The sequence below is a fragment of the Nematostella vectensis genome, chromosome 8, assembly GCF_932526225.1.
Source record: "Nematostella vectensis chromosome 8, jaNemVect1.1, whole genome shotgun sequence".
Lineage (NCBI taxonomy): Eukaryota > Metazoa > Cnidaria > Anthozoa > Actiniaria > Edwardsiidae > Nematostella > Nematostella vectensis.
In genome coordinates, this window is record NC_064041.1 from 3,727,176 (window position 1) to 3,743,687 (window position 16,512).

The 16,512-nt window shown below is 40.7% G+C and overlaps 2 protein-coding genes across 2 annotated transcripts; one reads left to right on the forward strand and one right to left on the reverse strand.

The window, feature by feature from the left end:
• Nucleotides 1-223: 223 nt before the first annotated feature.
• Nucleotides 224-2,777, reverse strand: LOC5501361. Its single transcript, XM_001622613.3, has 3 exons — nt 2,753-2,777; nt 776-957; nt 224-565 (listed from the first exon to the last, which is right to left on the reverse strand). The coding sequence occupies exons 2-3, from the start codon at nt 947-949 to the stop codon at nt 266-268; spliced, it is 474 nt and encodes a 157-aa protein (XP_001622663.1). The 5' UTR covers nt 950-957; nt 2,753-2,777; the 3' UTR covers nt 224-265.
• Nucleotides 2,778-4,557: 1,780 nt separating this feature from the next.
• On the forward strand, nt 4,558-12,262 carry LOC116608473 (intracellular protein transport protein USO1). The gene is made up of 4 exons (XM_048730971.1): nt 4,558-4,869; nt 5,766-9,468; nt 9,767-9,934; nt 11,019-12,262. The coding sequence occupies exons 2-4, from the start codon at nt 5,839-5,841 to the stop codon at nt 11,742-11,744; spliced, it is 4,524 nt and encodes a 1,507-aa protein (XP_048586928.1). The 5' UTR covers nt 4,558-4,869; nt 5,766-5,838; the 3' UTR covers nt 11,745-12,262.
• Nucleotides 12,263-16,512: the final 4,250 nt, after the last annotated feature.

The following is a 16,512-nucleotide window of genomic DNA, read 5'->3' on the forward strand; positions in this document are numbered from 1 at the left end:
ACAACTTTGAATTGTCAAGGTTTATTTTTCATGCAATGTTGAATAAGCGCCATGACGCGGGAATAATTGTAGCTTGAAATTTTCTGATTTCTAATAACAGCAATAGGCTTTAGTGTTGTCTGTAGTTTCTAGATTTTAAGAAGGAGGAACAGGAAGGGGGAAGGGGTGGGGGTATGGGACTGGTATCCTTAATAGCGGGGTGCGAATTACGACATCATCATCATTAACTAATTGCACGCTTTTATTAATTCAAACCCCTTTTCCTTCACCATAATTTTATTCCACCAATCCCTTTTGTGGCCTCGCTGACTTTCTGCGCCTGCTTCTCAGCTTCTTCCGCTGCCTTCTGACCGCTGGCGACTGCCTCTTCTTTTGCGCTGTCCGCGGCCTCTGTTGCCTTGGCAACCGCTGAGTCTTTCATCCCGCCTCCCAACTTCTCTATCATGGACTTGAGCCCTGCCATCTCGGACAGAAGTGCAGCATTTTCCCGCGCGAGTTTTTCAGCCTTTGCTGCTGCATCACCCACGACATTCAGGTTCTCCATGAAACCTTTGATGTCATCAACCTTGAGAGTGAAAACATGAAATACTCTCACCAAGATAGCAAAACACAGTGAATATATGTTTTTATGTCTTGAAAGGGTTTCATGCATATTAGAGGACCTTCTATTATCGCAAAAGTGCACAAGCTCCTAAACCAATTTTACTTACCCAATCCCTTCAACCCCTCTATCCCACCATACCTTCTTTTCAGGCTCCTCCCCTACCTTCCCTACCTTATCAGACAAGGCCTCCTTCATGACGTCTATTTGTTTCATCAGGTTGGTCTTTTCGTCGGTCAGACTCTCCACCTGTTTCTTCAGATTCTCAAGCTCATCACCCGGGGTCGCACTTACGGCTTTGCCAGCCTCGGCGTCAGACTTGCCCGTGACTTTGTTCAGGAAATCCATCTTATACACTTAAGCAAAGAAAAGAGAGAAATTATGAAGGAAATATGAGAGGATACTTATGTGTCCGGGGGGTTGTTCTAATCCCTGTGCACCCAGCTGTGTACACGCCTGTCTTCCTGTGCCGATACAGCTGCAACAAAGGCAATTTGCACCCATATTTCATTTTAAGACCCAGTCCCCACGTATCCGTTTTATTCGTTTGAAAACGCAACCTTTTTGTTCCGTTTTCAAAAAGATCCGCGTCCACACGAAGCGTTTTCATTTTGATACGACCTTTCCCCACGAAAACGCAGAAACGATACAAAAACGATAAGTTCTACAGCACATGCACGCCAAGAGGACTGGATCCGAGTTATCACGCCATCGTTTTCGAAAGGTTCCGTTTTCGTCCGTCCCCACGGCTCCGAAAGGGTATCGTTTTCAAATTGTTCCACTCTGGAGATCGTTTTCAAATCGTTCCGTTTTCGGTCATCGTTTTCGGGTTTACGTGTGGACGATACCCGTATCCGTAACAAAAAGGTTGTGTTTTCAAACGAAAACGTGGGGACGAGGTCTAATTGTGCTATTTTCTATTGACCGTTTACACGATGGTACGCGCGTAACAAAAATGCCACAGACTGGCAGGCCAAAGCTGTTATAGTGGATTCTACAGACGAAGCTCTAGAAGGTGCTGCCAGAGTGCATTTCTCGCGAAGTTTTAGCGCTAGATGACGTCATCAACGCCCGTGTACTGGTATTGAACAAGAAGTCTTGACGCCATTATCAGAAAAGGCGGTAAAATTTTGAAAACCAGAAAATTGTGAAAGATAAGCGTAAGTAATTAAAATAAGTAATTTATCTCGAAACAGAGAATAACATCAAGAAGGCGGATATTATCCTTAAAAAAGCACAGGCCAAAGAAGGCGGGACTAGTAGTGTTAAAAGGTACATCGGTAGGTTCCTCACACTGGAGAATAGCTCGATCACCTTTCCCATCAAAGGTACACATGAAACAATTAGTGCAGCTAGATCCGTATCTTATCTTTACAAACCAACTCGTCATTGTATCTTTACTGTAATTAACAAAATGCGGTTGCGTACATGTGCTTGTTGAATAGAGTTCGTCCATACTTCACGGCTCTTTATATTGGTGAAATCAGATCCGGTATCAGTTCGGCATTTTACTCAGAAAAGGAATTCAACATTATAGTGATTGGATTTTTAGAGTTTCTAAAAAAAGATAAACGAGATAAAAGTTTTTGGATTTGCCTTACGTTATTTTGGATTCTTTTGTGAAACTGTGTTGATTATATCATAAATTGTCTTTTTAATAATTATATGAAGAACAAAACGTTTTATGTCCTTGCCTAAAGTTTTAAGGAACATAGATGGAAAATTAATTAACACGATAGGAACATTGAAGGCGGAGTTGAAGAAGTATTATGGCACTATTTGATTCTTGCATAGTCTAACAACACTTCTAGATTCTCTCAAAAGTTGGGCGGTTTCTGCTTAGAAAAAAGAGGGGATGAAATGCTGATTTTAAGGCTCGGAAAGAACATTGCTTTCAATTCCGTTCACTGATGAAAAGGAAATCTAGTATTATTATCTTATATCATGTGCTCCATGCAAACGTAACAAAGCAGGGTACAGATAAAAGCCCTAATTTTTAAAAATAGCACAATAACATTTGGAGCTTATATTACACATGCATTCTTCGGAATTTTAAATGTTAAAAAAAGCATAACAAACCAATACCAATCAGTTGAAAAATTCACAACTCATCTGCAAATGTTCCTATAAGTTGTAAATAAGCTAGCTTACCTTCAGGTTCTGGTTGTCAAATGAAATAACCATCTGCAGCATCGGTATGGCCTTAAATACCGATGCAATGGTATTAATTATTCATATGTAGAAATAACTATGTGGCTCAGGTCACCCGCAAGAACCAAACATTGAATCCAAGTTTATTTGTAAACATAGTTTAAATTTTATGCTGTGAAGACTCAAGAATATCCAAAGGTATTGCTTTTGCTCACGGTATATGGGAACAACCAAATTAGGAATCTCAGATTGTATTACATACGGCCTACAACGGAGACCAAGCCAATTAGTCACTGTTTTGCTCATTTGGCTGTCTAATTAATAAAATGGCGTTATCCTTCTTTACTGTATGGGTTGTATTGTTCTACGTCTTCCATAAAAGATAGAAAATCATTATTGACCATCCGATATGAATTCTTGGCGGATGCTAGGGGGGGAGGGGATGGGTAGCCACTTCTCTTTAAGCTGATCTCTATGATATTCTCCTTATCTTCCGGCATTCTTGCCCGGTTTCTTTCTAGAATTTTTCTTTGTCTTCCCGCTTCTTAAATTTTGTATACAAAAGCTCACAGCTTGAGTTATATGAGTATTATTTTGTTTTCTTTTAAGCACCGCCTTATTGACTTTGATTGGTGTGGAATATACCTAATATGATTGCTACCCACGGTTATTTGTTAGTTGAAACGCCCCCCTTTACGTCTCAAAGACAAAATATTATACAAAAATGATTTTAATGCGCCGATTCAATTCAGATTCTTCAGTTATTAGAACACTGCCCCAGCATGTGTACCAATACTATAATTTGAATTAACTGCTATTGGCATTGACGAGACAGTTGTTCTTTACCTGCTTACCACAGAACTTTATACCTGATTACATTATTAACCGTTTCTAATGAAGCTACATCATCCTTACATCGGTCTGGTGGTGCCACCGCAAAACCTGTTGCACTCGAATTCGGTGATTTGTTTTATTTTCCAGAGACACGAAATGATTCGTGGCTATCTATCGCCTATACGAATGCCGTAATTTTAACCAGACGGTGAGGTGTAACTATTGAGTAGAACCGAATTATCCCCGAGTAGAAACGAGTCAATCCTTGAGTAAAACCAAGTCATCCTCGAGTAAAACCGAGTCACTCAACCCTGGAAGAAACAGTCATCCACGAGTAGAACCGATTAATCGCCAGTAGAACCTAGACACACCCGAGTATAACCGAGTCATTCCGAGTCATACTGGAACATAACCGAACACTCCACGAGTATGGTACCGAGTAGTACCGAATCATTTCCGGTTATAACCGAGATATTCCTGCAAAACCACATCTTCCAACAAACAAGTCTTATGGCTACCACGGGAGAAATGCCAGTCACTAAATGTTGGCCATAATACAACTCGTCTGAGATCTGTTGATATTCCACTTGGTTATTAGTTAGCCCATAGATATTTTGCTTTCTGTGTAAGAAATACCCTCAATAAGAGCCTGTTTAGTTTAACAGGTTCTTGTTTGGAATCCTTCGAATAATTTTGCTGAGTTTGCGAAAAAGGGGCTGATGAATGCTGTCAAAAATAAATTGATAAAATAAAACACAATTACAAGCACCGTGGGACAAGAGAGTTGTAATTACTATTATCTGCCCAAAAGAGCTCACAGTTATGTTTTATTTTATTCAAACAAGAATAATTACTTCTCAAAAAGGTTCTTACTCCTGTTTAATTTTCTTCTTTCAAAACGTTTTCTCGTTATATTATATGCAATATTCGGGCCATATCTCACAAGAATCTTCCATCCAGAAGAACGTGGGCACACCAGAAGGATGAAGAAGTATCGTTATTTCGAAGTACAAAATACATATTTTTTTCTCCTTAACCTAGACGGCAGACCCACAACCATCACCACCGCTGACTGTATTATCTGACCGCAATACCTGATCATTTTACTCGTTTGGTAACTATTTTGGGCGTGTGGTTCTACGTTTCCATAGCGACCAAACCCTTCGCGTCTGTTTTCGACTGCTGTGGTTGAGCAGTGAGGCATTATGGGAAGAAGTCCGTTATCACTCTGACTGTTGCAGGATCTCATGAAGGGCATTTGGATTTCTACAGACATTCGCAAAGTACGTATATGGCTGTTATTTTATGGATCAATTTATGCTAAAGCTTCTTGTCTATTTTATGCAGATGTGAAAGGCATTTATTATTTTTTTGATTTTCTCTCCGGGTATCTTTTGATAGCTATCAACTCTAGTCTATTTTATGCAGATGTGAAAGGAATGTATTATTTCTTTGATTTTTTCCTCGGGTATCTTTGAACAATAACTCTGTATGCCCTACTTGATGACATTTCCTGCCGCTAGAGTATTCTATTGCAAAAAGCTAAAGGATGTGACTACAATTCCTATTAAGGTGCTCATTAAAATAAATCTCTTGTTTTTTCGATTTTTCCCTTTGGCGCGCATTTAAAATAACTGCCACTATTTCGCTTTATTTCTTGTATTTCCGTTTAAAATTTGATCCAGCCTTCAAAGAAGCATAGTATAAGTTGGCAAACAGCATCAGACCTCAAACCGCCATTTCCAGGTGACTTGCAAAACCTCCTATATTTTTATTCCCATATAATACATTAAAATGTAAAATGCTGAGAAATTTCGATTGTCATATGGTATGTCAGATGTCATCAGCTGATTGATGCTTGCCATATAACTCACAAAGTATCACTGAAAAATAAATAAAGATTTATCGCGATTTGCGGAAACCTCGAGAAATAGCTTGTTGGTCGGATGTTGATTGTAGTGCGAGGAGGCCTGATCTCTTTGTAACTGTAGTCATATCATGACCCTCCTGAAAGAATGCTTGTCCCAGGTCCTGCAATCGCCGTAATTTTGAATTATCTTGAGCAATTTGCGTCGATTTTAGGAAATGCTCCTACTTTTCAGGAAGCAATATGAACATCGATTTTCGGCGAATCAGGCCCCATAACAGGTCTTCATTGATGATTCGGGTTCTTTTTCAGATGTGAAGTCTTGTTGTCAAGTCATCTGAGTAACAAGTGATTCTTGTAGAATTTCTCGCATCCAAGTTCAGGTATGGACCGCCACACTTGCTTCTGTGAAGCAAGTGATTCCATTAATGCATGTTATCATCGCGGTGCCGCGGAAAATGACTGCCATCATCATCATCATGATGTGTCACACAATGGCCATCGTCATAATGATGAGGTGTCACACAATGGAAGTCATCATTATTATCAACATTCAGACAGAGCGGAAGGATGTTGCCATGATGATGTTGACGACGAATGTCTATACAAGGCATGCCTGGATACTGACTCCTCCTGTCAACAAGACACGCGAAGAGAAGAGTTGGCCGGTCGTTGTCATCATGATACGCCAAGAGAAGACTTTGCCAGTTATTCCCATGGCTATGGATCTACAAACAACATCAACAAATCACGATACAGGAAGCTTTTACAAGAAAAAGAGGAACTGGAAAGATCTTACGAAAGAGAGAGCCGGGAAAGAGAATCCTCGAAGGAAAGACTTCAGCGTGAGTATGAGGAGAAAATAGCTTACGAGGATAAGTTCAACCAGCTAAGCAATACATTGGCCAGGTATGAAAACGAGTTGATGTCCCTTCGCCTGGAAAACAACGAGCTCGTGGGTCAATTTGATCGACTCAGAACAGTCATTGGCACCAGAGGATCTCTTGATAAAGAGGTATCGGTTGACAGAGGTCTGTCACTCGTGCACGCGAATACCTCGCGCGATGATGATGTGGGTGAGCATGAGACAAGTCGATCTACCAACACAAACCCTGGTGATGAGGAGCTTTCCATCTTAGCCAAAGAAAACGAGATCTTTAAAGAGCTTATAAAGATCATCGATCAACGTGAGAGGCAGAGCGATGCTCCAGAAATTCCACATGTAGGAAAGAACGTAGACGAAGTTAACCGCCTTCAGGAAGAGAACTCAAAGCTGAAAACCAAGCTACACGAGGCAGAGAAGAAATATCGGGACCAGCAAACCACTCTAGAGGATCTCAGACTTGACCACGAGGAAGAGACGAGGAAATTCAAGAAGGAGATTGCCAAGCTAGAAGACAACGAGCGCTCTAAGACACGGCTTTTGGAATATCACAAACACGAGATACTGCAGATGAAGACTAATCATAACGAAGTGATTCAAAGCTTAGAAAACAGAATAGAAGAAGAACTATCAATTAAATCTGATATTCAGACGCATGTTCATACACTAGAGAGAAATATTCAAGCTCTTGAAGAGGAAAGAAAGGAATTGGTGTCAAGGTTTGAGCAGTTGTACAAGAAAGAAGATGAAATTGTTTCCTCTAGGAACGTTCTAGAGGAGAGGTATACGATTGAGATCAACGAGCTTCGAACTCGTTTAGAACAGGAAGTCCAAGCAAAAATGGAGATAACTAAGGAGATGACACTGGTAATGAGCGAAGTTGTGGATCTTAGAAATCATTCTGTCGCGATGAAAACTGCTTACCAGAACGGCATCGAGAAGATTTCAGCAGAAGGGGAAGAAACCATGAGAGAAAAGCTGAATAAAGAAAGTACTAAGCGTCAGAACTTAGAAGAAGAAATTCGAAAGTTACAGCTACAGGTCTGCTCACAAGGTGGCGAAAAGGAAAGTGATAGGCTACAAAAGAAGATTAGATCCCTTGAAAAGACCATTTCACAAATGATTGATGAGAACGACAACTTGAGGCGCCATGAGAAGAAGCTCAAAGATTTGGAGGTCAATAACCGCGAATTGCAGGAAAACGTCGGTAACCTTTCGTCAAGAAATGAGGAAATGATTCGGAAGCAAAAGTCCCTGTTGAAAGAAATCGATACTTCCTCTACATCACTGAATGATCTAACAGAAAAAAACCGAAGACTGTTAGCTGAGATCGATAAGATGTCGGGTAAAATACGTAGGATGGAGGACGCTTTTCGTGAGGAAAAAAGGGAACTCGTCAGCTTATACGAGAGGGAGAAGGCATCGGAGATTTACAAATTGAAACAAGAGAAAGAAGAAACAGAGCGGCAACTTGACGAACAGATGCGAGTGAAGAGAAGACTCGAGAGCGAGATTCATGACCTCAAGCTTCGGGGTAATAACAAATACGGGGACAACCAGACAAACAGTCCAATAAACACTTTACAAAGCCAGATTGATGAGCTTGAGAGGTGTTTAGAGAAGGCGAAGAACGGTTATGAAGATCAGCTAAAATCTCTTAGTGAAGAGAAGAAAAAGATGCACGAAGAGTTTGAAAAAGAAAAGGAACAATTACACAAGGTATTCGAGATGAAAAGACGGAACATCGGCCAATCGACTTTTCAGGGAATATCACCAAATATGGCAGCTCATGTTTTACCAAATACGGTAACAACGGGACATTCATTACCAAATATGGCTGCGGCTTGCTCAGCGCCCATCGCGTCTCTGATGGATACCACGACAGCCCAAACTATAGCAAGCTTACAGGAGGAGATCAAGGGCCTTCAGACGGAGAGAAATGAAATGAAAAGAAGAGTGGAGGATTTGGAGAAGAGACCTGGTCGCACAGGGCAACGGTCCAGTCGTAATGATGATAAGGCGAAGGACCCGAGAAAGAAACTTGTTCGTTTTGATGATGAGGTTTCCAAGGAGGAAGACTCGAGTTCATCTAGTTCAAGCTCGGAAAGCGAATCCGAAAGTGAATCCGAAAGTGAAAGAGAGAATGAAAACAAAACTAAATCTGACAAGACTTGTGCTGACCTTAAAGCCAGAGTGAAGGAGCTTGAAAAGGAACTCAAGTTGCAAAAGAAGAGATTTGATTCTGAGAGAAACAGTCTTCTGTTAAAACTGAAACAGTATCAAGGAGGACTATCTATGAATGACAAGGAGTCCTTACTGGTGACGATAAAATCCCTCAAGCACCATCTTCATCATCTTAAGCACGAAAGGCAAGTCTTGGTAAGTAAACTAAAGCTCGAACGGAGGGAAACTATAACCAGAGTTGAAGCGAAGGAAAACGAGTTGCATTCGAAAAGGCAAGAACTGGAAATGAAAGCAAGTGAGGCGGACAAGTCAAAGAATGTTATAAAGGAGCTTACCCAGCAAGTAATGACCTACGAAAAAAGAATGAATGAGATTGAGACGAAGTTCAGCTCCGAGATTTTGATCTTGGAAGAGAATTTCAACCAGCAAAAGATACGTCTATCAAACAGCATAGGTGAAGCAGAGGAAAAACTCAGGGTGAAGCTGGAGACTAGGTATAATAACTCGCTAAGAAAACAAAAGGACAAGTACGAGGAGACTTTCAAAGAACTTCGCAAAGAGATCCAATGTTTGCAGGAGCAGCGGCGACAGATTCAAGCCAAGTTGACGACTTACGAGTCTAAAAAGTCTGGTATAAGATCACAGGAAGCATCGCAGGTGAGCAACAAGGAGCTCTATTACCAAGTGGAGTCAGAATTTGTCAAACGCCACAAGCAAGAGATCTTAGACTTACAAACCACTGTGGATACACTTCAGGAGCAGATCAAACACCTGAATGACGAGAAGAACGACATAAGAAGGAGCTATAAGCGGGAGATGGATGAGATGGGGACTGAGTTTGAGGGTGAAAAGCGACGACTTGAGTATCGCTTCCGCCGAGAAATCAGTGATCTCAGGGATCAGTTGGAGCTGCTATCATTTGATGGAGGGCTGAACAGGGTGCCAAAGGTGAGTAACTTATGCTGGCCTGTTTCTTTCAGTAGGTTTTACGAATAAAATGCTCAAAAATGCTAAAAACACAAAGTGTAGTGTGAGAAGGGTTGAGAATGAGGTCTGTTTGTTGTAGAGAGGTATGAAGCGAAGGGGGGGTGGGGTGGGGATCCTGTTGTTCTCTTTTCATGTGCTTTCTTTCGTGTTATATTGCCCACTGTATGTTGCCAAGGTTAGATCATGGTCCCATATTCAAGCATTGCGGGAAAACTTATTTAAAATTGTAATTTTGATTTGATTTAATTCAATTAATCAGAGCCCACGGAGGCACACACGGCGTATAAATGACGAAAAGACCCAGGAAGGAGCCTTGAAGCACGCCAACCTTTCTCTCGAGCACAAGAACACGGAGCTTGAAGGAGACATCAGCTCATTGAATCGGCGGATCACAGAACTGGAGTCGCTGAATCTTTCGACGAACAAGGTGAGATGGTGTAACAAACAAGGTGAGATGGTGTAACAAACAAGGGGAGATGATGTGACAAACAAGGTGAGATGGTGTAACAAACAATGTGAGATGGTGTAACAAATAGGGTGAGATGGTGTAACAAACAAGGTGAGATGGTGTAACAAACAAGGTGAGATGGTGTAACAAACAAGGTGAGATGGTGTAACAAACAAGGTGAGATGGTGTAACAAACAAGGTGAGATGGTGTAACAAACAAGGTGAGATGGTGTAACAAACAAGGTGAGATGGTGTAACAAACAAGGTGAGATGGTGTAACAAACAAGGTGAGATGGTGTAACAAACAAGGTGAGATGGTGTAACAAACAAGGTGAGATGGTGTAACAAACAAGGTGAGATGGTATAACAAACAAGGTGAGATGGTGTAACAAACAAGGTGAGATGGTGTAACAAACAAGGTGAGATGGTGTAACAAACAAGGTGAGATGATGTAACAAACAAGGTGAGATGATGTAACAAACAAGGTGAGATGGTGTAACAAACAAGGTGAGATGGTGTAACAAACAAGGTGAGATGGTGTAACAAACAAGGTGAGATGGTGTAACAAACAAGGTGAGATGGTGTAACAAACAAGGTGAGATGGTGTAACAAACAAGGTGAGATGGTGTAACAAACAAGGTGAGATGGTGTAACAAACAAGGTGAGATGGTGTAACAAACAAGGTGAGATGGTGTAACAAACAAGGTGAGATGGTGTAACAAACAAGGTGAGATGGTGTAACAAACAAGGTGAGATGATGTAACAAACAAGGTGAGATGGTGTAACAAACAAGGTGAGATGGTGTAACAAACAAGGTGAGATGATGTAACAAACAAGGTGAGATGGTGTAACAAACAAGGTGAGATGGTGCAGCTTCCCCGAATTGATCCTGATCCATCTTTGTTCAAAAACCTGACCTTACCAAATGAGAACAAACAACTCTCCTTTTCTGAGATTACGCCCCTCCTTCAAATACTTTGCCAGGCTTAAGTCTACCGCCGCTCTTTTAAACATAATATTGATACTTTGTTCCATTACCTGACATCTTCCTGTCTCCTGTTAGCAAAACAAGTCCCTGGGACAATCACGCCCACTCAATCGGTTCTCTTCAATATCGCTGACGAACCTATCATCTGGGGGCTACAATAACTCATCGTTAAGAAGTATATCATCTGGTTACCATGCCAACTCGTCGTTAAGAGGAATGACGTCCGGTAACCATGGCGACTCTTCACTGAGAGTCCATTCATTTGGTAACCATGACAACTCGTCGTTGAGAAGAATATCTTCTGGTTACCATGGCGACTCTTCGCTGAGAGTCCATTCATCTGGTAACCATGACAACACGTCGTTGAGTGGAGTTTCATCTGGTAGCCATGGAAACTTTTCGGGGAATGGTATCTATCGAAGTCAGTCAACTTCAAATTTATCCCACGGTAACCACGGAAGCACGACCACTAGAAACATGTCTTCTGGTATCCAAAGCAACCTAGCCTTTGGTAGGTTGTCAAACGGATTCCATGAGAACCAGTCCTTTGGTGGTCATGGCAACCAAGCTCTAAGCAGTGGTTCTGTTGAGATCAAAGGCTACTCGTCAAGTAATATGCGAAGCAGAGATGCTGAGGCCAGCGTAATAGGCGGGAAGTATGCGTCGTTTAGGGGTTCGGGTCACATGTCTTCAGCAGGAATCCTCGAGACCACCGCGGGATTTGCGGGACAGCCCGCGGGACTGTACCGCAGCAATAGCTTGGGTTACAGTAAAGGCGGGGCGTCGTTTGGGTTTGCGTGACAATGTTGTTTTCGCTTTGTTGCGAACATTCAAAACTAACCTGTTTAACCGTAATTTCTAAAAAAAAGCGCCTCGCCTAAGAATTTAGTGCCTTTCCCGAATAAGCGCCTGGCCTGGGATACCCAAAATGAAATAAGTGCCGCGGTTCTTATTCGAATACACTCTTTTTTATAAGAACGTCTAATTTTAAGTTAAAACTGGGTTGTTCTTATTTTTTGATCATTTTAAATTTTAGTGTATATAGAATGCATCTCACTAAAAAAATTGCTGTTATCTAAGCCACGGTATGTTCTTAGCATGTTCTTAGAACAAATCTTAGATTGGACGTTCTTAAAATAGAATGCTCTGATAAAAAAGAATGCTCTGATAAAAAATAGTGTTTTTAAGGAGCCTCGCTATAGTTTTTGTTGATCTAACTTTTTTTCTAAACTGCGGGATTTTTATCTAATTCATATAATGCTAGATCTCTATAAGAATAAGAATGTGTAAGACAAAGAAAAAAAGAAACTATTCACCGATTCACCGTGACCTTTTCTTTTTATATCAGCCTGCGTAGATAGCCCAAAGGGTTGAGTAGAAGAAAGACGAGACGAGACAAGTCTCGCGCGCTAGGCAAGGCGAGGCGCGCGCGCTTAGCTAAGGAGAAGGAGGGCTTACTTGCAGTCGACCCCGTGTTTTTTCAGCTCGCGTTCGTTTTACCCTAAGTATTTCAAATAAAAGCGCGAGCGTAGCTGACTCAAAATTAGCTCGCACGTAGGATCACGTTTCATAAAGGTTGGTTCTCACTAGGACGCAAGCGTAAGCGCAATCGGAATTGCATTACAAGTAAGAATCGATCAAACACAAGCGTAAGCGCAAGAAAATCAAGCAGTTGCGTTCTCTTGCTCTTTCGCTCGCGCTTATGTTCTAGTGAGAATCGGAAAACTACGTGCGTTCCGCTTGCGCTTACGCCCAAGTGAGAACCAACCTTAACGGTTTATTCAGGCTCCTTGCGTAAGCGCAAGAAAATCAAGCAGTTGCGTTCTCTTGCTCTTTCGCTCGCGCTTATGTTCTAGTGAGAATCGGAAAACTACGTGCGTTCCGCTTGCGCTTACGCTCAAGTGAGAACCAACCTTAACGGTTTATTCAGGCTCCTGGCGTAGACAATAAATATCACTTTTAGTGGGAAAATTACCCATTTTTCAGAGCTAAAAATCAAAAGAAATTTCAATGAGAATACTGATAATGCTATTCATTTAAGACGCTTTTAGCTTGCTACGCAGGATATTTTTATATGCGTCCACATTAGGTTTTGAGGTTACATGCGATGGACAGTGCTGATTAACGTATGCGCATGCGCGTGCTCTGGCAAAAACAAACACAATCGTAGTGTTTACTCCTTCGAGTAAAGGTACGAAAGGCTGACTTCAGTCGCTGTTTTGACAAACTGTACAGCATTAAAACCATACTGTACAAAAGATGACAGATTTGTTTGATAATGAGGGAGTCATAAAGAAAATTATAGCCTTAGGTTTGGTCTAGTTTTCTTAGCATTCGCCAAAATGTGACAGTTCGCCGGTAAAACGCCGCCATTTCAAAACAAAAAGGCTGGTTTAACCGCGCGGTACTGGAACTAGTCTTGCGTTTTGCAGCACTGTCCATGCGATGTCCCTACTGTGCTAGCGCGAGCAAAAAACCCTTTTTGCAAAGGCGTGTGCGCGCGCACTTATTCCTTAGAGAGTGTAGCAAGCCTGCATAGTTTGGGAGAAATACAATTAAGAAAAAAATGTGTTGTACCAGCGTTGTCTATTAGGAATCAAATAAATAGGCAACTGGAATGTAATAGAAGGAATCAAGATTTGAGAATTGCAGCAGGTTCATGATACAAAACGAGCTACACCACAGGTAACCCAAGCACTCGGTTTGTATTCTACATTCTAGTACGCAAGAGAATTTGTATGAAAAAAAAGATAATTGTAGAGATCATATTTCATAGTGGACTCACTTTATTCTTGTCTGTTTTTGGGATCTCTCCTGAGTACTATGGGGCTATTTTACTCACTCGTTCCCCTATCACCACCCATACACAAGACGAGTCTTGGGTTACCTGTGGCTACACACGAATTCTCTCAGCATGACTTTACACCTTTTGCTGTTCAATAACGGGAAAGGGACATTTATTTTTGCAAAACGTTGTATTGTTAACGTGCATTGTACGTTCATCAACATCGCATGAAACTTCCTTAGCGTGACTCGACTTTCAATAACAATGATTGAATAAGCGCGAACATTCAATAGCATCAACGGACAATCAATAGCGCAATTGAGCATTCATTCGGGATGGAATGAACATTCTTTTGCATGCAATCAAAAAGTCAATTACACGTTTGGACAATCAGTAGCGTTTATTGACAATCAGTTATAAAAAATAGAAAATTCATTAGTGCTATTAACATAAACAAAGACAATCAATAAGCCTTTTCAGACAATCATGTTCATAAATGTGACATTCATCAATGTGGTTTGACAACAATTTACCCGAGTTAAACCAAACAACAAGGAAAAATGAAATTTTATTAGAGTTACTATTTTTCTCTTTTCTTTAAACAGAGGGCTCCTAAAATTAAGAGAAATATAGAACTATGAATAATTTTTAACAAAAATACAAGACAAACAAACAACACTTTTTGTGGAGGGTTTATAAAAGCAAAAAATATATACTCACTCGTTCGCTACAGAAAAACAGAAAACGTTTGTATGAGAAATGCCGCCAAGAAACCCCTCGAACACAGGGAAGAGCTAGAAGAGGGGAGAGAGCGTACCTCCAAGTATGGGGTCAAAATGGAAGAAATATCACAGTCATTTTGGTTATTTCGCCCACTAACGGTCTTATCTTCCACTCTTCTATCATCGGGGGAATGAATGCACAAAGATTCAACAACTTCACAAACACGACTGAATCTTTACCCCAAAGAAAACGTCATTTTTATTTACGACGGTGCACCAGCGCACCATAACCAACTAGATACCGGCCCAAACACGCTAAAAAAAGTTACCGCCCTACAGTCAATTTCTCAACATCGGAGGCTACAACATAGGAACAGTCACGGGAGCGAAATGGGGTCAATTGTTTCGTTTTATGCAAACCTACTGTATATACCTCGCTGTGTTAATATAGATCAATTTCAGGTATAAATGTCACTTTAAAAATCGAAAACAACACTAAAACTAATGATATTTTTTTTTCTTATAATGTTTGTTTGAATCGAACAAATGATTATCAAACCACATTCATGAATGTCACCTTGATGAACATGATTGTCTAAAAGGCTTGTTGATTGTCGTTGTTTATGTTAATAGCCTTAATGAATTTTCTATTTCGTATAACCGATTGTCATTTTAATTTTAGTGTTTAAAAACACCACTGATTGTCCAAACGTGCAAATGAATTTTCATTGCGCGCAAAAGAATGTTCCTTTCAATCGTATTGAATGTCCAATTGCGTAATTGTTTCTCCGTTGATGCTAATGAATGTTCACCAATATTTAATTATTGTTATTGAAAGTCGAATCACGCTAAATGATGTTTTGTGCGATGTTGATGAAAGTACAATACACGTTATTGATGTAACTTTTGGCACAAATGAGTGTCCTTTTCCCGTTAATGAATGCAATTCACACACAACAGGTGTGTGAATTGCATTGCATTGTAACCCGTACACTCGCTTCGTGTGTTTGTTTTCTATGGCCTTTTGACTCTACAAATGGGGAGAACTCTAACTCTCAGCGCATAACACCTGAGTGCATACTTTACTCGAGTTAGCTCGCTAGAAAGTAAAATAACAGAGAATTACGCAGCAGCTAAGGGATTATTTCCCGCTGGTACCGATTCACTTACCGATTCTCATATCTCATTTTAATATTTAGGCGACCGGGTTTTTTTAGTATGCTAAATTAAGCCTTCTCACAAACGTGATTTCATTATCATGTATCATTTCGTCATTTGCTTTGTTTAAATAAGCGGCGAGATTTTTCGTTTTTGTACTCATATCCAGTTCGCAAGCGGCCAAAATGGAGCCCATTGGGGAAAAAATGCAGAAATTCTTCACCAACTAGTGCTAGAAAAAAAAAGCGCCAGTAAAAGGATTAATAGGGTCTGCCATTAACTTTGCCATGCGCGCTTGCAATATCTCATACTTATGGAGAAACTATTTAATAGTTCGCGTGGGAAAGAGGTTTGACCCGCAGCGAGCGGGATACGAAAGCACGTGATTTTCGCGGCCGGGGAAATTATTCGCGGTCTTTACGAGAGGAAAACGGCGCTTAATCATTCAGACTTAAATTCATTATATACTTGCTCGGTAATATTTATTTCATTATTTTGCTATTTCACAAAGAAATTGAAAGCTAATATGGGTAAATTTTTAGTCGTTTTTTTAACGGTTCAAAAAATATTTGCTTTAGTAATAATATTTTCAGGTCATTTTCCCGCGAAGAATGAACCCTGTAAAAGAGGGTTCTTCCCTAAAAGTGCACTTAACGTCTCGCCTCTTGTCTCCGTTCCCTAGTTAGTCGCAAAAGCCTTACATGACGATCTCTCTAGTTCGTATATCTTAGTCATTAACTCCATCTGTTATAATCATTTTGAGATACGTTTATAACCCCATCTTTGGCCGCCAACCTGCTCATGTTCAAATTTGTCTGTCAAATGCGGCGTTGAACGAGTTCAAAATGCTCATGTTCAAATTTCCCCCTTACCTCCACCCTCGCCCTTGACAAATGTATTTTCT